Consider the following 27673-nt stretch of genomic DNA (forward strand, 5'->3'; position numbering starts at 1 on the left):
CCATATCTCAAGCAAAGGTCTCTTGTATCATTTGTACATTATCACTACTCAGTCTGTTGGAAGAAACTATGAAAGTGTCATGCATGCATAAGGCAGTCAACTGGGTATGTATGACTTATGGATGCTATGCTGCTGACATTGCAGTATGAGATACAGTAGAAAGCGCAGTGAAAAAAACAGCTTCATCACTTTTGTACCTCTGGAATAAAAATGAAGAAAATGTATACTAGTCATTTAAATTTCATTGTACAAAGAACACCATGAGGAAAGTTCACACTCAATAGTTTACACTCTCCCGTTCTCATGGTTTGATGTATATACTCACAGACTGTATGTATATTCAATATAACATGCTAATGGTTAGTGAGTCTCACAACCAAGTGGAGCAGAAATGTTCCATAAACAATGTGACCACTATACCTCAAGTTATCAGCCTTTAGTTGTCAGCACACTTTTTAAAATCAATATTTACAAAAAGAGTAACCATTATAAATATACACATGTTAAAATAAATATAAGAGTGTTGACAATGTGGTCACACATTATCAGAAGAGAATTGAGATGCTAGTGTTTCTAGTCTCTTCTGCAGTCCATCATGGTCGTACGCTCGCTGACTCTGAGCTATTAGTTTCATAGCATTAGCGTAATCTTGCTGGCTGAAGACTCTGCCTTGTTCTGCGATCAACCGTAACATTTCCTACAATAGGTGGATAGATACTTAGCAAGAAAAAAGACAGACACTTCGTAAATTTACAAACTTGAGCAAAATAAACTTTGTTCTTAGTTTTTCCACCATTTTCCTTGATAGTTAGTACCAAGTACTCTATTGGTGGATGAATACAGTTATCAAATGACTAGAACAGATGTTTCAGCCATGTCAGCTGGCTCTCTGATCCATCTATCTGCCTGCCCATATTGGGTGATTAACTACTAATGGCCTTAATTCTTAGTCAACTGAAAGTTACTACCATGCAATTTAACACATCATGAATTCATTCTTGTGACAATGTGAATATATTTGTTGTTGTTTATGTACTATAAACGATGAGAAACTAGACGTGTTTTTGAAATACCATTAGCTAATGATTTGGCTATTCTATTGAACTCTAATGCACACAACTTGGCTTTTACATCTCTACCTAAACTTGCATGTGGGGATTATAAAAATAAGATATTTTAAGGGTGTAGGTGGTATATACAATTCACAGACAGTTTCTAGCCACTCACATCACTGTTAAGATAAAGTAGTTCGTAGTACTGTTTGGCATGGTCCAGGTCTGACTCCCTGTTAAGTGTGATCTTGGACAGGCAGTGTTGCAGAGCAGTGATGTTCTTTAACCTGTATAACAAATCAGTTAGCACTCACTCTCCTTTAAAATGTACAGTTAAAAAATACCACAACAGAAACAGTACTGAAAGTGAAACTTACATCTTCTTGATGCCTTCCGAGTTAATTTTTCTCAGGTGTGCCGTACTGGATATAAATATTGATGATATCAAATGTCCTAGCCCATCAAATAAATATCTGTAACAGAAGAAAGGTGAAATGAAGGGTTAAAAGTTTTGGTCTACCATACCTAAATTTAGCTGGTTGGAGAACGTCTTGCATGTGTGTCTCCAAGTTCATAAGATCTTTAATGAGATCAGAAATTTCTGGCTCTATAGTTTGATTACCCTCACCAACGTAACTCGACTATCAAGAAGAATGCTGAATTCACAATTCGTCAGGTAATAAATTATCGCTATACCTTTGACACAGCTGGGAGCATGTAATAGTAACAGTGGCATCGCACTTCTATGTGTAGGACAAGCATTGCTGATTCAGCAAGTGTTTGGAAGCCTCCAAGTGTCACCTTCGATAGCTGACTAAAATCATACAATACAACACCCAATTATGGATTGGGACAAGTATTTATCACCTACATGGCCAGTTGCTTGTTACTGTATATTATATTCATGTCAATACGTCTTGTTTACAGCAATTCAAACATAAAACTACTTGGCTTAATATTCACACAGATCAGAAGCAAATGAGCATTGCATATATTTATCAACCTACTTACATACAAATGGGCAGACAGACATATGTACATGGACATACATACATACAGACAGACATGTACATTTGACAGACAGGTAGGTGAGCAAACAAACATACACCAATGGACGTACACACATACTGTGACTTACTCAAATAACTCAAGGATCATTGGTCCCTGTTCAAGAGGTGACGGAACCATCTCAGTTAATGGTGACATAGTCCCACTACCCCCAGGGGGTGGGGAGTCTTGCACACTAGCACCACCTACTCCATGTGTAGTGAGACTCATAGTTAAATCTTTCATCTTGGTGGTCAGCCACTCCTAGGATAGGATAATGCAAATGAAGAGCCTGTACACATACATACATACATATCTATTCTGAACACCTTTGGCAATACAGTGTGTCCTAATTTAATAGTTCCAAATGCTATGAAGGTGTCCTCATTAGTGAGGTGGTCTAGAAGTCGGGATCTTTAATTTCTTTATCATTTAAAATAATTCATGTAGTTACAATTTGACAAACGATAAACCCACACCAAAGTGCAACTATGGCAAAATAGTTGAGGACACAAAATTGGATGAATTTGATTTGCGACTTACTTTTTCATAATATTCAATTCGTATTTTTATAAGCCTGATTAATTAACACCTAAGGCCTAAGTCTTCACATATACACAACCAGTGACAAGGTTACTGACTACATACCAAGCTCTCATGTAGTGTAGCAATTGTCTTGAGAGTATCCAGGTTTAGAATAATGTTGCTAGATCTCAGCTGCTCACTGGGAAGGTTTGTTGTTAGCAAATCACTTTCCTGTGGAGTGAACTGCTCAGTCAACCGTTTTTCTAACTAACACAATACCTTTTGATGTTGACTTTGCTGGAGGCTACCAGTAGAAGACTAATGAGGCAAACACAATGTATTACTCTTAACATGCTTCAAAATGTGATACGATCACAACTGTACATGAACTGTGTAGTTGATTTTACAAGCACTTGTTCAGCCTCTTTACATGCATGCATGCACATACGCCACACACACGCTACACACACACACAACGCACACACACACACACACACACCTCAGGAACAAATGTAAAAGGAGCTCTACCAGCAGAATCATGCATGTTCTTCCAACTAGGTAGAGACCTACAAGACAGGAAGATGACCACTAATCAAATATGGTAATCAAAAACCTCAGCATGCGACTGATATCATCGTCCCTGGCCCAGCGAGCACTCACTACAGCAATTGAGTTTGGAGTTATCGTGGATAGCCTTCGCCCACTCTCTCCTCCTTGAACTGTTAATACTGAGTAGAAATCAAGGGGTGGTATACACACACAATATGTGCAGGTGCACTGTTTGTGTGTGTATGTGTGTGTGTGTGTGTGTGTGTGTGTGTGTGTGTGTGTGTGTGTGTGTGTGTGTGTGTGTGTGTGTGTGCGTGTGCGTGTGCGTGTAAACATGCTTTGATATGCATAAATAGTATAACTACAAATCATTTGCACACAGCAACAAATACAGGTGCTCACATCGATACAGAAGGTGACACTCATCACGGAACTGAGAGGCAAGGTTGCATGCAATACTGAGGAAACGGTTAGCATATTTTGGTAGATGTCTCATCAGCTTGTGTAGATCATCCAAAGCCCTCCACATCACAAGCACGCACTAAGAAAGACAAAAAAAAAAGATGATTCAAAAATATCCCTTGATAAGACTACCTACCCCATTTGTGGTGACCATGTGGATCCTAAACATAGCTAAGGTGTACTGTCATGACCTCATTAATATGACCACCTCATTATAGGGTAGACTATGGCCATGACGTAGCCATGGTTTTGATGCACAAGCATTAAACAGTATAAACAGAGTACCGGATGGCATGATAGGCAACAAGCTACAGAATTTTTGCAGCAAAACTGCACACATCAACTTTTTTCTCAATTAGTACATATCTACAATAAGGAGTCCATAAATGCCACAAGCCTTATGGCAAATAAATAACATCATCTTCTCAAACAGAATTTGTTAATGCTTTCTCTTGTAAGTATTACGTACGCACATATTTGGCAAGCACAGCAAATGCACTGACTCTTGCATACACAATCACATATACATAATGTGACAGGTTGGGCTGCATGAAAATGTAGGTGGGGCTTTATACAGTGCAGCTGATGGCTTACTTGGAATATTGGCTTGTTTAGTTGAAGTCCTTTCACAGACCTTGGATCCACAGTTGTCTTTATGACTTCAGCTAAAAGAAATACAACCAATCAATGCAAGCACAAAAGAGGGTGGAGCTCAATCTCACATTTACAGGCTACATGAATTCTCTCAGAATGCTCAATACGTACAGCATCAATGAATGTATCCTCCACAAATGAATGAATGAAATGATATAACACACAGTGCTCCCTACATGTAGAAAGCACAGTAGAAATACTGTAATTGCATGAATTACAAAACAAACAGTATTCTTATGGAAATAAAAAAAAAATTCTAAATACAGCCCAATATTCTAAAATAAATAGACACCTTGTGAGGATTATGACTCACCCTGATTTTAAGTTAAGGTTGCCTTCAACCTTGCTGACAAACTCACAGATGATACGAAACACATTTGTAATGTTTCTCATTTGTGGAACACAGACTAATATCTGTGAAGCAGCTGATTCCATGCTTCTAGAAATATTCGCACCGCTACTATCACCAGTCAAGGCCAACTCTGCATGCCTACGTTCCTTCAGATAAATGCTAATACTCATTGCATGTCGAGAACTGTCAAACTTGAACAAAGGAGCTTGCTAGATGATATTGCAATTACATCAATGGAGTAATTGTATGGTCTTGTCACCTGCATAGCTCCTGGTCTCTTCTTAGGCAAGAAATAAGAACCTAGGTCACTAAATATATCATAAAAATAATGAAATTATTAGAAATAGTAAAGCCTACATACATACCCAATATTGGAGAGAGCATTTGAAGAAGAAGAAGATGATATATTTGCTGCTTCATCAAAGGCCAAATGTTCACTCAACACCTGTTGCAGCTAAAAGAGGGAGGCGTTCCTAATAGCACCACAAAATGGACGTGGCTAAAGAGCTTACCACATGTTGCACCACAGCCCAGACATCCTTCTTGCTGTATATCTGCAAATCTAGCTTGTATGTCTGCAACAAAAATTCACACAAGCTTGGCAAGTGTGGCTAGTCAGTCACCTCTTTGGTACGTTTCAAATGCTGCAAAAGCACCTCATGTGCAGCAACAACATTACAGAATTTATCAAAACAAGCTTTCAACAAATCTTCCAGCAGCCGTGGCTGATTCTTGGTTGCTATCTCTTGTACTGTCATCCCAGCACTACAAAAGGGTGGACCGTACACATACTAAAGCTGCAAAAACCACAAGGACGTGGCTCAAACATACTTTACTGATACTTGCACTGCAGCTCTTTCCAACATCAGTAGTAGTTCAGTCTCCATTCTGTTGTGGACTTCCTGTAATACAGCAGAAAGAACACTTTAGAAATGTTTTTTAAAAGAGGACACAAACTGTACTGCAAATTCACTTGTGTAAATCTCTTACAAAGTAGACAGTGTAAAACATCACGCAAATTTCAGTAAACTAAACAATATGATTTTATGTGACATGGAGTTTTACGAACAGGGTGAGTTCCTAGGTCAGAAAGATGCCAAGAAAAATTTGCTATATACACAAAGTACAGTTAAAACTGACAGCAAAATCATTGTTCGTATCATAGCTACCAAGTAGCATTGGTCCATGTAGTGGCCTTAATAATGGTCTAAGGTAATGGGACTTACGCACATGGTCACTACATAAAGATGGTCTTATTAAAGGGGTAAATGCTAAGTGAGTTTCACCACCATATCAAAAAACACTAACATAACGTATGCACATACTTTCACAGCTTCAGGAATCTTGTTAAGCGTGGAAAGACACTCTACCAAGATGGCCATGTAATGACTACTGTCTGCCTCAGGATCTTGCACTGACAAGTCCTCGATCACTTCTTCATACTCTTGACTTTCTTTCACGCCCCCATCTGTTGTTGTTGACTGAGACTGCTCAGCAATGGCTGCAGCCATCTCAAGGGCATGAGTTCCTAGAAAGGTGGATGAATGGATTATTGTAAATATTGTGATTTCTTTACAAGTATCAGAAATACTAATTTTGAGCAATAAAACGTAATGAAACAAGGGAAATCTCCCTGTACCTAACGCACATTTAATACTTCAGTATATGGTTAGTCAATTATAGCACTGGCGATGAATTTATAGGCGCTTTTTCGTGTAGACTCTAAGCCACTATGCAAAAGGTGTGACCATGCTAAATTGCACTAATATAGTTACGGGTGTAGGCAACCTGTCTTTCTCATTACTTTTCATTTCCTTACTAGAATGTACTTCCTTTATACATACTTATTTGCTTAGCGATTAAGGATTGGGGATTGGGATTGGTTAACCAGTGCAAATTATTCAATGAAAAGTATTTTGGATGCTCTGAGCACACAGCAAGAAGGAAAGGCGAAGCTGACTTTCAAGTGTTTTTTTTTTGTTTTTTTCAATGAAAGTACACACCTTCATGACAGTACTGCATGGCAATGAAAAACTGTGGGACTGTTTCTTGAGACCTCTAAGTGTCACTACCAATTGTAGTGTTTGGTTCTAAAATGTCATTTCTTACACAAAATTAATGAACATATCATTATTAGATTGGTATTCTAATAATTTACTTTCATAATTCATTATCAGTACAGTGGAACCTCAGTTATCTGGATTCTCAGTTAACCGAACTACGGAAATGACTGCTCTATTAGAGTAGTGACTGTTCTATTAGGGTAGTTGAAAACACTGATATTTTTAATTTTTTCTTTATGCTACTTTAAGGTTATTTATACACAGTTTCAGAGATTCAGACTTTTCAGACTTATGGACCACCCCTGGTCCCAAGGGGTTCGGATAACTGAGGTTCCACTGTATTTATAATTAGTTGAATAATTCAATGATGTATTTCTAAATATGTCCATAATTAACTAAATACATCTTAATTACACAAATTTTTAACTTACTAGACAATGTCCTGCTGTGTCCCTTCACTGGAGCAGGTTGTACTAGCAATGATGTAATAATGAGATCATCAAACATGGTTGCCACTCACTGTTCTTCCTCCCAGATGACGGAGATGATGTGGTGCTCAAGACAGGTGGTTCTTGGACTAGTAAAATAACAATAACTAAACACCACAACCAAAACATACACAATGAAATAAAGTTGAACCTGCAGTTATCTTTAATAGAAAGACCACGTCTCTAAATAAGCCAACTTTAGGTAAGAAATATATACAACAATCTGTTTACTAAGACCAAAAAGTCAAGACAGGTTCCACTGTAGGCGCAAAACAACATGATTGTATTTAATCATAATAATTGCTAGTCAATCTGCAGTTACATTATAACCAAAATTACCTTTCTTGGAGGATTCTTGTTTGGGAGTGAACTTGATGTATAAATGTTTATGCAACTCTTCTATAATTTCACAATGTAGTTTCTATGGAAACCAATATATCTTTAATATCTTTAATATCATTATGCTGTCAAACACAATCTAACCCACCTCCTTGTGGCCACGTAGTTCCACCCTTAACTCACGAAGTGCTTCAATCATTGCCAAGTCTTTATCCAGTTGAGCCACTGCACATTATTAGAAGTAAATAAGAGAACTTATTTCAAAAATATTTTTAACAGGCTCTAACCTGTGTTGGTTAGTAACTCAGTGGCATGAAGGTAGTGTTTGTTGGCTTTTAGTATCTTTAGCTCTTCTGGTACTCCCTTTACTTTCTCTCTGTAACATTATAAAACTAATCTAATAATACAGTCAGCAAGGCAAGCACACTCAAATACAGATGCCAAGTGGAAATTTTGACAGAAGAAAAGACAAACGAACAAATGAATTCATTTGTCAAATGTCAATAAGTGCCTTAAAAGTGAGTGTAGATTTATGATTTTTGTCAACATTTAATGATTTATCAACTTTTCCTTCTGTCAAAAGTTACACCATAAAGCCAGAGTTTCAGTGTACAATACAAGTTTACAATAGTTTTATCAACTTGGCAAAAATGGTTCCCATACAACCCACACCAGTATTCCCTCTAAATACAGTGTACAGTACAAATGAAATCCAGCATGTATGCATAGAGCCTATCCTCGTATAAAATCACAATTCTTTCAACAAAACATTATGCAGTATTTGTGCAGTATTTGTGTAGTATGTGCTAAACCACTCTAATACAGCACACAGAAATATTTCACTCACACGAGCTGAAGCTCATTTAATATCTTCTTAAATCTCAAATCCTCAGCCCACAATCTTTTCAAATCATCTCTCTTGCACTGTAAAAGTGTGCGACAATCCAAAAGAGTCTTCTTTAATTGTTTAACTTTAGTCTGAGCACCTGCAGAAAAGAAACATTTGCTTATCGCAGCTTCAACCCAGGGTAGCAGCAAAAATCAGTTTTCCAAGATACCGTATGAGCAGAAATTTTGGCGTGGAATTATATTAAAATTGGTGAATTGGCGGATGCTCACAAAATCGTCAAATTAAAATCTTGCCATTATATAGTGTTTCTAATATTTTAACCAATTGAACAGGCGAAAGATCAAGCAAGAAGCAAGGTGGTGTATCTATACCAATGTACTACTGGAGGTCAGCCAGCGGTTAATCAAACAATTCAACGATTATCTGTATAAATATCACAGATTAAGGAGGTCCTATACTATTTCTCCGAACAAAAGGAAGATACACCTCAAGAAACAAGCAGCGGAGCTGGATCGTAACTAGCTACTTGGCATGGAGAATGTTCCCAGTCACTTCGATTCCTTTTGCTACACTGTCATGAATTCTCCGTCTCACATGAAACTCTCTCCAGTATGCGGGCCAATGAAGTAAATGTACATATATCTTTGTAAATGAGAAGCCAGCTATACAATTTGCTACCACACGGGTTCACGCGCGGGACTCCACGTTGCATTTCGTCAAATTAAACTCTCGCCAAATACAAATTATTATGCAAACGTCAAATATTCTGCTTGCCAAAATTTCTGCTTATACGGTATTGACCAGCAATATTGAAGACCTGCTATGTGTCTATCTACCAAGAGTACAGATATATTGTTGATGCTGCCTTATCAAATATTTCTACAGATAGTTTTGACAAAACTATAGTATTAAGACTGCCCTAATTGGAACAAGCATCTTCAGGAGGGGTAAAATCAATTTCAGGGGGCCAAAAAAATCCTAACAGAATCTTTCCATTTAATCCACTAATACTTCCTTACTGGTGATCCTAGCATCCACTTTGCTGAAGGTCTCCAGAGCACCATGCAGCTCACTGAGGTGTCCCTCAACATGGTTGTTCATCCGATCCTCTGCCACAGAGAGGTCCTCTTCAAGTTTCCGTCGCTGTTGAAATCTATCATCATCATCCGTGCTACAGCAGTCAACACAAGTATACACACAAGATACAAATGGCGCCTACCACTAACACAATATACAGTGCATTTAAAACTAATTTTATTCTGTGGCTTGAATAAACACCACATAAAAACTCCCCTCAGATATATACCACAGATTGTGCCATATGTAGCTTACACCATCCACAGTGATTGTACATAGAGAAACCAGGCATAGTATTAGGATTAAGTATAAAGAAATAGGCTATTAATGTTGACTGTTCACACTCAAAGAGATATTATTGATATTGTTATTACAGCTTTACAGTGACCAGCACTCAAGGTCTACAGCAAATTGTGCTGCAGTCTTTGGATTACCTGTGTAACCTAATATATTGGAGGTTTTAAGACAACTTTAAACCAGCTAATAAGGCGAAACAGAAAAAGGGCCAAAGAAAGGAAAGAAATCCCTCCAACCAATTATAAAACATTCTTAAATACATGTTATAGGCTTACTGCTATATTAAATGATAGCTTCCTCGCCAAACGACACAAAAACAAAACAGCCTCATGCCACAAAGCACCATCCACTGAACAAAATGTGAAAAGGAGGCACAACGTTCCTCAGCAGCAGCGGCCCTATATTTACATATTGTGTACCATATAGTGGTTGCAAGTTTGTTTGAATACATGTATGGTATGGAAACTTGAGCATTACACAATACATGTATGGTATGGAAACTTGAGCATTACACAATACAGACACTACTAGATCATAAATTTTGAGAATATTTCCATAAAAAAAAAAAAGGAGTAAAACATCATACTGGCAAAATTTGCTAATCAGGTGCTGTGAAATATGAAATAAACGCAAATGACCTTCTTAATAGAGGTATGAAGTTTTGGTCCCATACACAAGTATGGTAAAATTCAAGTTTAATGGAGGACATATATAACTAAGTGCAGCACATAAAAGGCATGTGAATCGCTCGATCATCATACAGTTTCATGGGAGAAATACGTACCTCATACATGAACCTAGTGAATACCTTCAACCGATCGTAGTCAGTGATAGTATAATAAGCTTTCCTAAATATGGCTGAACAATTTATAATCCTTACAATATCTTGAGTTCTGTGAGGCTTCATAATCACAGAAGTATCATTTAACACAAGACAATTAATTTACAACAGTGATGTCACTGTAGTATTACTATCACCTTAGTTACAAGTAACAGTAGGCAACAATTTGAAGCCCAACGTCCATGAGATACCTTACTGTATGTATATACAATACCATGATTTGATGACACTTACTATACTCAACAAGACAGGCTAAGAAGCATATAAAATTCATAAAACACGTAGAGTTACACAGTAAGATATACATTAAATCTCACATTGGTAATAGACAATTTATATTATCTCCTATATGATTCTGAGCAATTAATCAAACACTTGATTCTTAGGTAGGAAGAAAGCAAAACCTGGTTACAACAAAGCAGACGTTTTCTGTACCATAAACCTCTTGAAAAACCTGATCCTATTCAGACCCATCTATGTTTGTACATGCCACCCACCACATGTATCATCACTCTGAAACCCATGACAACACCAATCAAGAATTGATAAGTATTTTATACCATTTCCAAAACACTGATACACAATACACAAACATAATATATAGACATAAGTATGGCCCTCAAACTTTTGCATGCTTAAAATACACACATTTTACACAACTATCTTTGTTGATTCAGGACAATTACTCGGCTATGGCGGCTGAAGATGCGGTGGTACCAATTGAAGTCAAACAGTTTCTTGCGGATGGCAGTCATGTAGATGCCATAGACCAGTGGACGAGAAATCAGCTGTAACCACTCAAGGGGTAACACTAGAAACTGCAGTAGGTACAGTCTGGCCAAAGAGTTGTTTCCCAGAATGATGCGAGTAAGTGGATACATGTAAACTGTAACTATGTTTATTAATCCGTCTATACCACCGAGAAGCAAAATGGACACATGTACAGTTGGTTTGATATGTTCTCGAAGCCTCTTCCTCAAAGCAACCAGCTTGCTAGTGGTCCGTGAATCATGGCCATGCAGTTGTAAGTTCCTTCAGTATTTTGCTTGAGTCTCCAAAATCTTGTAATATAGGTATACGTTGATAACAATGAATAGAATTGTTGACATTACTAGCATGAACAGCCTGATCAAGTACACAAATGGGAAATGTGTCACAATAGTGCATTCTGCAAATTGCGGATATAGATGAAATCTGTCACTGATAAAAAAACTGCATAAGTGACCACCGTTAACACCCATACTGCTGTGACCACGCCACAGGCAAACTTTGTTGTAACAATCTCTTTGTGATGGTAGGCAAGTGCTATGGCAACAAACCAATTGATGCCTAGCACGACAAACATCAACTGGCTAGCAAAATCCAGGTGCTTCGAGGATCTTCAATTAATCATCATCTCCACATTAGCCACGTAAATAGCGATTGCAATAAACAATCTCAAATTCTCAAGGGTCCATCCAGTGATGCGCTCAGGTTTAGAATAGTGGTGGTTAGAAGAGATAGGGTTGGGCCAAGAAATGTAGTATGGGGCCTTAACTTTGTATGTCAGAGGTGAATTTGTAGTGGTTGTTGAGTGGTAGTGGTGGCTATTTTATCAAAGTGGTGGTTGGTACTGACAGTGGGACCACTGTGGGCACATCCCTGCCCATCACATCGGTAGCCAGCAGAAAAACAAGAATAAAATAATATTTCGTGTGTGTAGCTCAGCTTGCTTCAGTATAACACGCATTACCAACCCAGAAGGAATAATTAACAACAGCTAACGGTGCTACGAATAGAGAACTATACAAAGAACTATAATATATAGAACTATAGAGAACTACACTATATACTATACTATACTATACTATACTATACTATAGAGACTATACTATATAGAGAACTATTATAGCTTACTCTTCAGCTCAACAACTGTATTTGTAAGTCTACGTACACAACACACTTCCTTTTTGCAGCAAAATTCGACAACAAGTGCTATTTCTTTCATTTCCTAACACACATAAACATTTATATAAATTCCACTATACTGTGGTATTCACTTGAGTGTAGTTGCATCAGATGTGTAGCATGTACTGATAAATATTTGCATGTAGCGAAAATATTAAGTAGGTAAATACTGTCAGATTCTTCTTTAGGACACACACACAGATGTCGTGTTTGCATGTGTGCAAGATGGTAACACTAAGCACACATCTACCTGGTGCCTTTGTGGAGGTGTTGCCCTCTCAGGAGATAGTATTTCACATATGAAGGACAGAGACAGCTTGGCGGACTTTGTTACAATGTTAGGGGTGCATGCTCCTATTGGCATTCCAGTGGGTTCTCTTGCAGCTGTACCATGATCATGACTAGTAAATGAGGTGTACACTGGTGGTGCGACAATCTACTACTGCTTTTGTCTGTTCCTTGTGCCAAGTTTTTGTAAGCATTACTCGCATACCCAGCTGCGGGACCTCAAGAACCAACTGTCCTTACCTCACATAACAGGTGAGATGCAGATGAGACTTAGGGTGTTCACACCTTCAAGTGTAAGATATTGTACAGTGTCCTACAGGGTACTGTCCACTAGCAAGCTGGTTGCTTTGCTTCGAGAACATATCAAACTGACTGTGTCCATTTTGCTTCTCGGTGGTATAGACGGACTAATAAACATAGTTACAGTTTTCATGTATCCACTTACTCGCATCATTCTGGGGAACAACTCTTTGGCCAGACTGTAGTTATCCCTTGAGTGGTTACAGCTGATTTCTCGGCTGCTGGTCTACAGTATCTACATGACTGCCATCCGCAAGAAACTGTTTAACTTCCAATTGGTACCACCGCATCTTCATCAGGAGGTTTTCCCTAAACTGACTCAGTACTTCAGTAGTGCACAAGTGATCCAGTATTTTCACTGGATAGGTATTACATACGCATGGCAGCTGATGGCTTTTGTGTGTATGTGCGCACACTTGCATATGTGCACTAGTACAGGTGCAATTGTTCAAGCTTTTTCCACAGGCAAATATCAAAGAGTGAATTATTCACTCTTGATAATATGTATGTATATGTGTACTACATGCAGGTATGGTGTATGTGATGATCAGAGAAATTGTACTATTCCACAAGGATGGGACCCTGTATAGCTAAGTTTATTATCACTCACACGCTCTGTTGTACCCAACACATTGCATACAAACAAGCATGCAACAGAGCAGAGTTAACAATAGTATGCTTATTAAATTGTTAGTATATTTCTGTATGCTACGATAATTTTGTACAGGAAATTGCACAATTGCTCAGACGTTAAAGACAGTCACGTAACCTTTACAAAGAGCAAGTACACAATACAATATATTCCTTCATATCTCCCACACACAGTCAGAGGAAGTTGGTGAATTGTACAATATGGCAACTGATATATCATGTAACTAGCTAGGAAAGGCGAGCAGCATGTTTGAGCATAGATAGTATATGGGTAGTTTTAAGAAGAGTTTGTATTAGGGCATTACATATCAATACGTAATTTCAAGGGTCTAATAATGTGATGTGCAGGTTTACAAATATGGTCAAGTGTTTACAAACAAATATCACCACATTCCAAGGTCTCCATCATGCTATACACGTTTAAATACACAATTTAAATTGTCCTCACCAGTCTAAAAGTTTCCGAATAACAGACAGTAGCAAAGATGACTGTACAAACAAACTCCAGTGATTACAGATACACTACAAGGTACGTGGCTAACCTGGCTCTCGTAGGAAGCCATTTCTGTCGGACGTAGTCGGAGAGCATTAATTAGAATACCTGAGCGTCATTTAGGGTAACATGAGCAACAACAACGGTAACGCGCGATCAGTGAAGATTAGTGGAACGACTCTCTCGTCTTTACTGTTTCAGTTGCAAAACTGTGACGGAGACTCGGTAAGAGTGTATTAAAATAAAGTGGAATCCAGCTGCCTTGCAAAATTCTGACACCCTGCTATGCAGCCTTCTTGTGGGTTCCAGTGGGCTACAACACTAGGTGTGTAGTGTGGATGAGTCCTTAGTATATCTAGTCTGTGTCCTGTCTGACACGTGAGATAGCTGCAACCTCCTCATCTAGAGTTTTCAAGCCATCATCACTAGATGATGTGTGTATTTTGAAGATTGTACACAAACTACAGTTATATTGTCTGACGTGGCCAGACTACCTGCACACACATGCATTTGTCAGGTACTCTAAAGATTCTATAGGTTTAATGCTTAGGCCAACCTTTATTAATTCCTAGTTTCCTGTCCCCAAAAGAACATTCAACTAGTGCGGGCGGTTATTAATAATTATTATTTTTGAAAATCATCAAAACAAGCATCAGATAGCCAGCTGGCTGCCTCAGTGAAGCATCTGTAGGGTCGAACAACCTATTGACTTTGCTTGTGAAACTCCAATAAACAATCATATTTGTGTGCTGAGATATGCTAACTTCATAGGCAAATGCTGGAGGCACACAAATTACAAATAATTTAATTATTTATAAATGCCAATTACAATAATAATTACCAATGCAGGTGGCACAAATGGATGCAGGCAGGTGACAGAAAACAAGGTATTAACAAATTTTGGCCTTAGCTGCTATTTCCATGAAAACACACATATTTGGTCACACCAAACCAGTTGTGTACATCATATATAGTATTGTCCTGCGATATAAACGACATGGGAAATATAGTGCATGCATGTAGGCTTCGTGTGTGATAGTATGGGCATTCAAAGTGAAATTAGGACCTTGTTCATTGTGGCAACTGTTTTCCTGTCTCTAGCTGTGTATATATACCTGAACATTGCAAGATGCATATACATGTGTGTCTGTATTCTGATCTGTGTGGCTGTGCATATACATGTAGGAAGGATTTCTGTTGGGTGGATCATTCTCAGTTGAACACGGCACCATCAGTGACTCTCAGGAACAACAAAAGAAGGAACAAAAGCATACCACATGTGAGTTACAGTACTACACTGTGCATATTTTGTGTAAATTTTCTGCCAGTAATTTCTGTGAACTGTTTACACAATCACAGCTATAGAACAAGGTGGTATGAGTATCAAAGCTGCTATGCTATGCATGCCTTGTTCTAAATCTTGTTGTACTGTACACACCTGACTGTACTTTGTATAATTACAAACTCTATGAGCCATGAAATGGTGAGTTCAAGTTTTTTTTTGTAAATGCAAAGGAAACTGATGTATATACATACAGTATGTTTCTCTTGATAAAAAGTAATTTTTGTCACGGACAAAGAATTGGCGTGCACTATACATAGCAACAGCCAACCAACATAACTTTACAATTGTGAGTTTCTTGGTTAGTGCATCTTAGGAGACAACATATTAGACATGTAAAACTTGTTCAATCCACGCTTGACCGGTTTGTTGCCTGACTGGCTTACGCAGATGGCTAAACCATAAAGCAGGCTTCACTGTACATTGAAACTCAGCCTGGAAGCTTGGTATGTGTGTCACTTGTATTGTAATGTCACATGATTTCATCTCACTGCACATCCTTGAATTTGTTACTTGCCAGTCCCTGGAAGTATGGTCTGGTGATCAAGGCAATTTTATTGACAAAACTTAGCAAACAAATCCTAGTGTGTAGCTGATTTGTGATGACTTTCATTGTTTTTATAGGTATTCAGTCATCTGTGAACTGTGGCAGAAAATACAGGTAGTCTAAGAATGTTGTAATCAGTATACTAGACTTGTAGGAAATTAAATGTGTGGTTTTAATGAGTTGTCTTTTAGCAAAAACTCATTTTATGTTATTGAGCTACAGTTTTCCTTCTTAACTGACGCTGCATACATGTAATTGTAGACAAAAAGGTATTTACTAGGGTGTAGTGATAGTAGCAATACTGGCCTTACTTCATATCAAAAAGGCCAAATATCAATTAATTTTTAGAATGTTAATTAATTTGTAAACTAACTGGGTTTGTTCCATTCTTTAACACAAAGGTTATTATCACAAACAGGAACATCAGCTACTGTGCTAACGTGACATATTCACTACATCAATACAATGTTGAAAGTGTTTATCGTGTGAAGGGTGTAACCACATTACAAATTGAAGCATTCAGCCATTTATCAAGTGTACAAATGTGAATAGTGACTTTGTATTACTGTAATATGTGTGGTTGGCTAGTTGTACATAAATTACTAGATCATATAGTAACTTTTTTCTCAACTTCACTTGCTAGTAGTTGTGACTTTGAAATGTATGTTTCATGGGAGTGTAAACTTGCTCTTTCTCATCAGTGATTGTTTCTTTAGGTCATAACTTGTTGTCTGAAAGGTCATGTGACCAGTATTGCCCCTATGGTCTTGACACTATAGCCAACTTTGTACTACCAGTGCTATTTGTATGTGACAAATCTACATAATGTAGCAGCCCTGGCGTTTTTCTCTTCTTTTTTGTTTTTGTCATCATTACTTTATATTATTATCCAGTTTTTATGACTGTTATGGCTCACTGGCTGTTGAAGACATTCGGAAAATACTTAAAAGTGACTTGCAGGTAGTGATAACTTGTGGTGGTTGCAGCTAACATATTTCCTTCTTGTTTCCTAGTATGTGATTGGATGGTTTAGTTATCGTCGTGGAAGCAGCAGACATTTCATGTCACTTCGCGAACGAGCCATCCATCGCAGCTTGATGCAGCTGTTTTCACACATCAACAATGAAGGTGCAGCTTATACTCCAGTATAATTTTACCCTTTACACTTATATACTGTAGATTTCTTGTTTTTATTATTAACCGACGAAGCAAATCACAACACTGCTATTTCATCAATTGAATATTCCTTCCATCAATTTTGTGATGATAAATTTCAAAGCCTTCATGTTGAAGTAGTCAATTTGCTCTCCACAGCCCAGTCAACATATCACCTCGTTCCTTCTGCTCTGGTGTTGCCTAGCAACACAAATGTCTTTACCAGTGTTGTTAACGATAACAGGTAGACATTTTGTTGTTATTTACATCATTGTTTCTATGGTGATGTATTATTAGGGATCAACTAATCAGTAAGGTAGACGGTATACCACAAGAGGCAAAGAACATGAGATCTTTATTCAGAGCAGTATTGAGTAGGATGCAGGTTTGTGTTGAACTGTATGATGACATGTTATCAAGGAATCCTATCGCCAAGCATTAAAGTAGGTCAGATTGGTTAAATTTTCATTCCATTTAACTAAACTGTGTGTGTGTTTTTTACCTATCCCATATCAGAGTACATTTCACCAAAAATGATGTGTATTTGAGGCTGTTTCTTTTTTCATTTTTTCTCAATGGTTTTTCAGTATCCTACTTTCGGCTTCTTAAATATTTGACAAAACAGATTTTCTTCCTTATTTTTCTAGTCAGTGGACATTAGAATGTCTGGCAAAATATATATATATATATATATGTGAAGTGATTACTCATTACCAGCTTTCTATCAGTTTTTGCACTGGTCTATTTACTCTGTTTCTTTGAAGTCATTAGAAGAATGTGTTGCTGAAGGCAATCAGACTGTAGAGCAGCTAGCTGAAGAGGTGGCTGTGTTGAAGGAAGAGAAGCGGCAACGTAAGCCTGGTACCAGCAGTATTACCACCAGCAGCAGCATTACCACCACCACCACCACCACCAGCAGCAGCAGTAAGACACATGAAACTAAAACTGACCTAGATTCCTTCATCAATGAAAATCTAATTGAACTGCAAAGCAACACAAACACTAGTCCTCCTCCAACCACCAGCAACTTATCAGATGATAATGATGATGAAACTTACGCCTCTCAAGAAATTGCATAATCGATATCATTTTTGTAGTTATTTATGAAACTATTGTTTTAAATAAATGCTCCCGGGTGGTTGCCAGTACATACCTAAATTGTGCTGTAACTATAATTATAAGATGCTCAGTATCCAGTAGTTACAGACATGTAGCAATTTGTGTTCAAGCCTTTATACGGTTTCAGAAGTCTTATTACAGTGTAGTTTTCTCACCTTTGTTTGTGGCGTAGCCTATTTAATTGATCATGACGTCATTGTTACCTCGCAATACAATGTTATCCACACGCGGTTGCTTTCAAGTGTTTGTTTAACAAATAGCGGTCAGTTGTGGTTTTGTCCACTTCTCAAGCAAACGTCCACACAGCGTGGAGCGTGTGTTGATACGTATTCTAATAATTTACGTGAGAGATAGAGAGAGTTGTGTTAGCATCGTCTAACCCACAATATGTCGTGTGAAGATATAACTACAGATTTGCTGGAGCAATTGAGAGTGAGTGTCTTAAGCTACCGTTTGCGTTAAATCAATAATGACTAAAAGGGGAGTGTACGCTACCTCGGGGAACTACTCTAGTATTGCCTTCCAGTGGATTTATAGCGATCATTAACATGGGAAGGGTCCAGGTTATTTGAACCTCGTGTGTTTGCCGCCAAAACAACTAAATCATCGAATTCTCAGCTTCGATGCTGTGTAGCTTAAATGCTGTGTGTTCCATTTTTTGCAGGAATTTAAGGATGCTTGTATTAAGATCAGAGACTCTTTAGTAGCAGGACACGAGGAGACAACCACCAGCCCTCGTAAACTTAGTTGTGTTGAAGAGACAAACGGTAAAGTTAGCAATTTCTTTCGCTACTGTTCGTCTGGGACGCCTTCCCCAGTTGCCTGCAATTCAGTAGAAGTCCCAGAAGGCTTCTGGGAGGAATATGGACCACATAAACAATGGCCAAGCAGCACTGGAACCTTCCCATTAGCTCCACTAGAAGAAGAAGCATACAGAGTACAATTCTATAAGACAGAACACTGGAACTATTATGTGGAAGATGAAACAGATGTTGGACCTTGCTTGCTGTCTATCAAACAAGAAGAACAGGAAACAAGAACGTTATTCAGGTCAGCTGTGGTAACTATCAGTGAATTATATTAAATTAAATTGCCTCATTACAGGGTGATTGTTCGCTCCCCTGATTACTATGTTCATGGGCTGTTGTTACCTAGCAACCTGTCTGCTAACCGTTACGATAAGGATGATATTGTCAGCTCCTTGGGGAAAGAGATGAGTTTCACATCTTTGTTTAGATATGCTGATAAGCCAAATTTGCCAGAAGAAATCTTGGAACTAGATGAGGTAAAAACATCTGTACAAACAGCTGGATTATTTAACATAACCAGCTATGACAATGCAAACTACTGTTCAAAGCTAGCTTAGGTAATTTGCTAACAAAAAGCATTACAAACTAGACCAAATGACTTTGAAGTCCAAACTGTTATCAATTGCTAGCACCTGCTGTTTGCATAGTGCAATTTTGCCAGCAGGGTGGTATGATTTCATCATTTAACATGTGCTTGTGTTGCTGCTGTTCCAGGCATTCTTGAAGAATACACTGAAGGTCGGTGCCCTTTTGGTGCGACCTGGACAGAACAGTGAAGAAGCAATGCTAGGAAATCAACACATTCCTGGTGGACCATTTGATGAGTTATTAAAACTACTCGGTGATCGAGTTGCTCTTAAAGGATTCAACCGTTTTCTCGGCGGTCTGGATGCACACAGCAATTTAACTGGCAAAGAATCAGTATTTACAGAATTTAAGGGAATTGAAATCATGTTTCATGTGTCTACGTTACTGCCTTATAGTGACCACGACCAACAACAAGTGAGAAGTGACACATGTGTACACACAAACACACACACTAAACAAAACAGCTTATATGTACAGTAAGTGAATAAGGTGTATATGTTATGGCATATAATGTTTACAAACTTGAAAGGCTTAAGACTATAGAGTATATACACCATGTGTAAGCAGAACTCATATTGAATGTACACACTTCTACAAAAGAAGGGTATGTTTTTAGTGCCTGTTTACCCTAGGCTCATCTTTCCCTTTACAAGGAGACCTCATGAATGATATTTTACATGTTTAAATGTGTCCTTATTTGGTTACACAATGGCTCACTGTTGATGCATGGGTCCCTAGTGCTGTAACTGCTAGAGGCATTATTGAAGTCTTAGCAAAGTGTTTATGTGTACTGTGAGCGGCAGTTGATATTGGTTTAGGTAGTTTGTAGATGTTGAGTAATGACTTCCAAATTAATTAGCTCAATAGGTCAATAGCTATATAGCCATACTTATTAAAAAAAAATTTATCCATGTCTGTCTGCAGTAGTACAGTGATTTTATCCTTTTGGTCACGTACATCTAACTTTTTGCAATTCTCAGTTATTCATATATCTATATCAACTGAATGGTCACTACAAAATTAATTTGAAATGTAGCTACTTTAGCTCACAGTCCACAAGACCACCATTCTAAAATCCAGTCAATTTTAAATTGAATGTTCAACTGTACTGTACATAACTATGTAAGCAACATATTCGATTAGTCATTAGGTGTTGTAGCAGCCCCATATGTTAACATGTGTACAGTGTTGTAGTGTTTACTGTTTGTGATGATGTGCTGTGTTAAAACTGACTGTGTAATGAGGGTAAACACAATGCACATTTTAGTCTGTTTAATGCCATATGTTTAGTGTGCATGTGTGTGTCATCATTACTATGTTTTATGCACACAGGTTAATCGTAAGAGACACATAGGAAATGACATCACTTGTTTAGTGTTCCTTGAGGGCCCTGACTGTCACTTTAATCCACTGTGGATCAGATCCCATTTTCTACACTGCTTCATCGTCGTCCAGCTACTGTCAGAGACCACAAGTGAAGGATTGCCTCTCTATAGGGTGAGGAATAGTAGTAATAATAGTGACTGGTGATTTCGTGTGTGTAGTGTGTTTGTATCCTGCATGTGTATTGCTACCTGGTCCCTACAGTGTAAATGTTTACTTTGCTATGCTTCACTTCAACTATCTTTACACCAACTATCACATCATAATGTTTGATGCATAAGAAGTAGCATATGTGATCCTCCCCCACAAACTACATTATTTTATGACCACACGTTAAAGGGTAGGAGTCTCACTCACTCTTGTTTTAATGTCACACCTCATGTCTGTGCTACAAGTACATGCATTACTTACTTTGTTTGACCACGAAGAGTATTTCCTGCATGCCACATAAGACAGTCGTGTGAATAAACAAGCTTCCAAAATTTTAATTCATGTTTACTTGTATTAATTCAATGCTTCAATACAAACTCTTGGGTCTAATGCCAGGAATTGTTTATACACTGGGTCAATATAGTAGATAAAAATTCTGACTTCTATACAGATAAAGTAACAAGCAGAATGGTGCAGTTAGTTATGTTGTTAGTTGCACAAATCCTGCTACAGTAGCATAATTAAAGGCTTAAAGCACCGCCACAAAGAATTTAGCATGAGGATGTGCATCAAGAGGCTAATACAGCACAAGGTAAAGCCCGGGTTTTTCTGTTTAGATACAGTTCTATATAGTTTTGTCCTTATTTGGTGTGAATTATTACTTTATGTAGGTTAGCACAATATCAAGAAACCATGTTCCTTTCTTTGATCCTGAATTGAGACATTATGATACATTTCCAGCTGGTCCGTTATTCCGGGATTTTCTTCTTACCAAGATCATCAATAGTGACAGGTCCTGTTACTATGCCCCCAAGTTCTTACGCCTGACGGTATGTAATGAGGATATGTATAGTCTAAGACCACTTGTGTGTGTGCTTAAATATAAGTATATAGTAGCTTATGTGCACACACACACACACACACACACACACACACACACACACACACACACACACACACACACACACACACACACAAGCACAAGCACAATCTGTGCTTCTTGTCTGTGTACAGAGCCGTACAAGACTTCAGCTAATGTCTGAGTTTGTGAGCACATTAAGTGATAAGACAGAGAAGAGTGCTGCGCACAATGCTGGCAGGTTAGTGAAGCAATGTTGCAGCTGTGACAATAGCACTTTTATTCTATTTAATTGATTTAGACGTGGCAGCTGGATACCTAATGGAGCTGTCAGGTGTGTGTATGCTCATTATGATGGTCTTTCATTGTAATAATTATTAATGTATAGACCTCCGAGTAGTTTTACTGACAGTGTTAAGGATAATTACGATAACTCAGATCGGTTAGCAGATGATCTCACCTCAGCTTTGTGCAGTAAGGACCTCATGGACACAACCTTCTTAGTAGGTGAGGAACTATTTGGTGCTAAGAACAGCAGTCAACCATCAGTGACTTTCATACCAAATTCTGTTCTTGTCAAAGATCCATTTTAGTAGTACAAATTACCATAGATAATAGAGTAAAAGGGATAGGAAATGCAAGCGATTTCCAGTTTGATTTCCGTTACACGTGACTTGAAAGGACAAGACAGTTTTGTGCTCAAGCATGGTAATTAGTGTTCTAAGCAGCGTAAATAGTAATCCAACAGACTACAGCAAGTATTTAGGCCTTTGTGAAAGATTTTGGCGAGAGAATTCAGACCGTAGATTTTGTAACAAAACGTATCGCATTAACTGTAATTGTTACACGCTGTCATACTTTCGCTCATAGTACCTTCGTGCCTCGTCCATACCACTTCTTTTATAGCCGGTTCCACTTTCGAATCTTGTGGTAAGCTAGGCGTGTCACCAACACAGTCTTTTACCGTTGCGTTGTACTGCAAGGTGGTTTAAACTTTTGGTTAAAAATGGAAGATACTTAGTCGTTTCTTCAAGCAACAGTTCCTGTTTTGCTCTGATATTTCCTCTGGTTCCCTCTGTTAAATGGTAAGGAATAGGTTTATCACAGTTAAAAGGATAGAATATATTTACGAAGAAAGTAAAGTGGTTTAAAGTAATTTTTGGGCCGTTTTTTAAACTTTCAATCTCCTTTAATTTTGCGCGTAACTTTCTTAAGGGTTGGTACCATCCTAGTTCCCTCGATAACTTACTTGAGTTCACTGTAACGAAGTTTCACAGTCGTTGGTTACAAAATTCTGTCGTTACAACAATTTGTTTCTCTTTGATACAAGCGCAGCAAGCGTAACGAATATGTTCGTGACGTAATACACGGAATTCCAATAGAAATGCACGAATTTTGTGATGTCACATTGTTGCGTTTCCTATCCCTTTTAAGTATTCTATTATCTATGAAATTACTCAATACAGAAGCGAATAATGACCTCAACTGTACATATAACTATGTACTAGTATGTAGTGTCTTTAGTTCTCTGTATTTCATAGCTGTGATAGTTTACTAGCTAGTTTTATACAGGTGATTTATGTTTTACAGGACCAAGCCGTGTTAAGATGTACGGGGTTAGGGCAATTCTGGCTTGTCGCAGTAGGTAAGTGATCGTGTTTCTAAAATTCTGTAACTTGAATGTAATTGTTTAGCGAATATAACTTGAAAGACATCCTGTTTAATTTTAATGTGCACTCTATTATTAACAAAGCTTTGCTGACTAAATTTTCAGTATCAAAATGTTTCAAAGACTGAATCAGCTACTCAAAAAGTCTCTAACAGGTTAATAACTTTTCAACTCCCTTATTAGATGCCATATAAGGCTTAACTGTCTTTCAAATATCAAAGCATACCATTACTATAAACAGCACATACCTTAGCCTTACAATTTTACTTCATCAGTTTCTGTTGTTCCACTGTTGTAGTGTGATGGGTAAATTGTTCATGGATGGCGTACAACATTGGAACATACCATCATCTACACGTCGTTCAGTTAGCCCCTGTAATAATCCTCGCTCCTCAACACTGAAGAAGAGACACAGTACAGGGGAACCATTTGAGTATGCATCAGGATTTGATGAGCCACGATCACAACCCAGCGAACCAGTAAGAATGTGTGCGTGCATGCGTACTCTCCCAAGAAGATTTGCTACTACTAGCTCTTAGCACCTGAGTAGTGCACAGGTGTTACACTACTTCATTGGCAAAAGCTTTTTTATTTATTTAGTGTGTATGTGCTGACTGAAATTTGATACCTATATATGTAACTGTACACTATTTCTCCACTACAGTACACAGTTGATAATATTGAAGAGTATGTGTTTCGTGAGCTACTATGTTACTTCATGACTGGCTCTTGCACTATTCAGCCATCCAATGTGGTTGGACTGGGTTGTGCTGCTGAATACTTTGATGTGCCCGACTTGCGGCAAGCTTGTCTGGATCACCTGATCCGCTGTCTCTCCAGCAATATATTGTGTCAGCTGCTCAATCAACTAGAGAAGCACCTCACTTGTCAGACTGCCAAGAACATGTTGTTTACAGTAAGACTAGAGTAATACACACACACATGTATCATCTTTGATGTGATGAAACCTGTTTGAATGCACTCAGTTGTTACAATGTTTTTTTTTCTTAGTTAGGTAGCTTTATTAGATAGGTAAATTTTACCTGGTCAGCCATGGGAATGAAGCAAGTGGCTACATATAGGCAAACTGCTTTATACATTAAGGGCCCTGTTGAGGGGTTGTCAAATGTCAAGTACATTACATATGTTTGTAGGCTTGTGTCAGTGACCTGATTAAAGTTTACATTTTTGCCTTACCTTAGAGAAAGTGTAACAACAGTTGAATCCTTTTTGCTTCAATCTCAGCAACTACATACCCAGCTAGATGTATTGACCACAACTGGTTTTGGTTGTCTCCAATGATCTTAGTCAATAAGTGGCTTGTAAAGATCAAAGCTTTGCATGTATGACATTCCTAATGAATACTTATTCTCAGATTTATAGGAATTATGAATTTACACACTGGGGCACTCTAGTTGTTTTTTTTGCTAATTAGTCAGGTTGTCTTGATGTCTACATGGGTGTTAGTTTAGTGTGTGTGGACTGTGTAATCATTGTGTTCTTAATTCCCACATCAATAGATACTGCAGTTTGCGGACAACAATGCTGAGAAAATGTTGAAGTCACGAGATTTCCTCAACTTATCTGAACACATGTTACTAGTGGTGATGCAACGCAATATCCAGGTGAGCCCCACCCATTCTACTAGCTGTGTATCACCTCGCAATACACAATAATAGGCTACTGAGATATTGAAGGTGAAGGCATTATTGGCATGGGCAGAACTAAATACAGCACAAGGTGAATACACTTTGTGCATGTGTTTTGAGATATACCTTCTGCTTATTCAATAATCACATTAACCTATGCCAGTTTGAATGGTTAACTATACACAGTGAAAGGATGTATCCATTCACTGTACTGGGACTAGTGTAAACTAAAATACCTTTCCCAACCACCTAAAGTGATTCATTATAATTATGACCATCACTTTGTCCTCAATGTCTTGTCTTTTGTATAGGCCTGTGTCAATTATGCCAGCTTAACACTAAAGCATAATAAGCTGCAGTGCTATGCTAGCATATTAGCTGAATATTTCAAACTATTCGGAGATTAATTCCATGAAAATAATTATATTGATACTCCCTAATAGAGCAGTCAGTGGAACTGCAATAGTGTACTCAAATATGCATTGTACATAGCTCCATAGATCGATACTCTTGTAGTGAAATACTCATTAAGTAATTAAAATGTTCCAAGGAAATGCAAGCATAATGGGAAAAGTGAAATATCCATTACGCTTCGTTGTCAGCTATGTTCAATCAAGAACTGTTCGAAAAGCACCTCTGCAATCAAAGTAGCCACTATGAAAAATATGGACGATTTCCGTTACAAAGGGAAGTCGTCATGTGCTATCGCTAAATTGACACCTTTTGTTGTCAGCAAAGATGAGCGGGACACAAAGGAGGACACTGGTAAGTCCATGAAGAATGCATTGTACGTACTGCGGTATGCCAAAAAACATGTGTACAGCTGAAGCACCATCAAACAGTGAAAAAATCATAGCCTTAGCCGTTATCAAGTTACCTTTGTCTGAAAGCATCAGTTCAGTCACTAGAAAATTTCATTTAATATTTTTTTTAAAAAACTCCATAGCAACTTGTTGAATGTTAATCTAAAGGCTTTATTGGGCTTAGTTTTACCTAACCAATACTGCCTCATTGTCGTCAGGGAAAGGTGAGGCTAGTTTTTGGGTGATGTTTTTTCATGAACCACACCCAAACCCTACTATACAGTACTATCATCAGGAGCTCGATGAGCTCCTGCTATTGTACTGTATGGTAAAGTGAAGAGCTGGCTAATCAAGTGAATATATAGACTGCTAAATGGCTATGTTATGCTGTATCATTTCTGTCTTTTGATGTGAGCTGACTGGCAATGTGTGGTGTTTTACAAAAGAAGATGGACAGATACATTAGTATAATATTAGTAGTGCTACCATTGTTGTGAACTACACTGATGTTTTGTGATAATGTACAACATTTTTATGTCTTGTGATATGAATTTAAAAATATATATTTCTGTGGTTTTAAGTCAGCCATGAAACACAAAAAAAAGCAAGCGAGTCCAGCAGTCAGTATCAAATTCTGACCTTTCAGAGGTTAAATACTCTAATAGAACAGTCGCTATTTCAATCACTCTAGTAACACATATACGTATGTCTACTAACTTACAGCAGATACTTTATAATGACTACATATTCTGCCTTATGTGTACGTTCTATAATGGGATGGCTATTGCCTTAGAAAGTTTTGGAGGCTTAAATTTTGTTGCCTTTACAATAATAGGAAGTTAGTACATGTTTAAAATAACCTTTTCACAGGTCGAAATCGGCAGAAGACACTACAGCCATTACTGAAGAACATTCAACTACAACTCATTTCAGCACAAGACCTCATGAAAATTGTTGTACCCAGTGGATTGTTCTCTTCTGATAAAGTCATGGAGGCATTGGCATACCAGGCTGACCCGACTGCATTTGACAGCTAATTGCTACCAGCAGAGATCGTTTTTATCAGTGCATCCAGTTTTTTAAAACTTTCCTCAGGCTTTATATTATATATTCTCATCTGTACAATGAAATTTTATTATTAATACTATTTTTAATTTTTAATCCTATATTTCATTTCAGTCATTCTACTTGTACGTTGTTGTGTTCTCATGTTACAGTACAGATTAGCCTAAATACGGTATAGAATGTTGGATATCATTAAGAAGAAAATCATAATGAGTAAAACCATTTTTTCAAGTCAAGATACTCTAATAGAGCAGTCACAC

The 27673-nt window shown here is 37.9% G+C and overlaps 3 protein-coding genes across 3 annotated transcripts; 2 read left to right on the forward strand and 1 right to left on the reverse strand.

The window, feature by feature from the left end:
• Window positions 1–435: 435 nt before the first annotated feature.
• LOC136236593 (exocyst complex component 4-like) lies at window positions 436–14408 on the reverse strand. Its single transcript, XM_066026809.1, has 29 exons — window positions 14325–14408; window positions 14231–14271; window positions 9401–9552; window positions 8379–8517; window positions 7819–7907; window positions 7680–7756; window positions 7532–7613; window positions 7225–7281; window positions 7136–7177; window positions 5967–6169; window positions 5473–5543; window positions 5265–5406; window positions 5154–5216; window positions 5007–5095; window positions 4901–4949; window positions 4603–4850; window positions 4358–4461; window positions 4230–4300; window positions 3576–3714; window positions 3238–3352; window positions 3124–3190; window positions 2904–2942; window positions 2748–2855; window positions 2191–2363; window positions 1749–1866; window positions 1578–1693; window positions 1430–1525; window positions 1228–1339; window positions 436–697 (listed from the first exon to the last, which is right to left on the reverse strand). The coding sequence occupies exons 1-29, from the start codon at window positions 14343–14345 to the stop codon at window positions 536–538; spliced, it is 2985 nt and encodes a 994-aa protein (XP_065882881.1). The 5' UTR covers window positions 14346–14408; the 3' UTR covers window positions 436–535.
• On the forward strand, window positions 14337–18477 carry LOC136236653 (BRCA1-A complex subunit Abraxas 1-like). The gene is made up of 8 exons (XM_066026876.1): window positions 14337–14500; window positions 15461–15554; window positions 16242–16278; window positions 17058–17124; window positions 17178–17292; window positions 17344–17563; window positions 17617–17704; window positions 18084–18477. Exons 1-8 carry the CDS (start codon window positions 14405–14407, stop codon window positions 18396–18398), a joined length of 1032 nt encoding a protein of 343 aa, XP_065882948.1. The 5' UTR covers window positions 14337–14404; the 3' UTR covers window positions 18399–18477.
• A 198-nt stretch (window positions 18478–18675) lies between these two features.
• On the forward strand, window positions 18676–27509 carry LOC136236601 (uncharacterized). Its single transcript, XM_066026818.1, has 15 exons — window positions 18676–18870; window positions 19103–19488; window positions 19543–19723; window positions 19962–20249; window positions 21168–21332; window positions 22040–22198; window positions 22383–22468; window positions 22529–22561; window positions 22616–22734; window positions 23818–23872; window positions 24195–24375; window positions 24561–24812; window positions 25417–25521; window positions 25576–25636; window positions 27219–27509. The coding sequence occupies exons 1-15, from the start codon at window positions 18826–18828 to the stop codon at window positions 27383–27385; spliced, it is 2283 nt and encodes a 760-aa protein (XP_065882890.1). The 5' UTR covers window positions 18676–18825; the 3' UTR covers window positions 27386–27509.
• Window positions 27510–27673: the final 164 nt, after the last annotated feature.

This window comes from Dysidea avara, chromosome 10 (assembly GCF_963678975.1).
Source record: "Dysidea avara chromosome 10, odDysAvar1.4, whole genome shotgun sequence".
In the NCBI taxonomy this organism is placed as follows: domain Eukaryota; kingdom Metazoa; phylum Porifera; class Demospongiae; order Dictyoceratida; family Dysideidae; genus Dysidea; species Dysidea avara.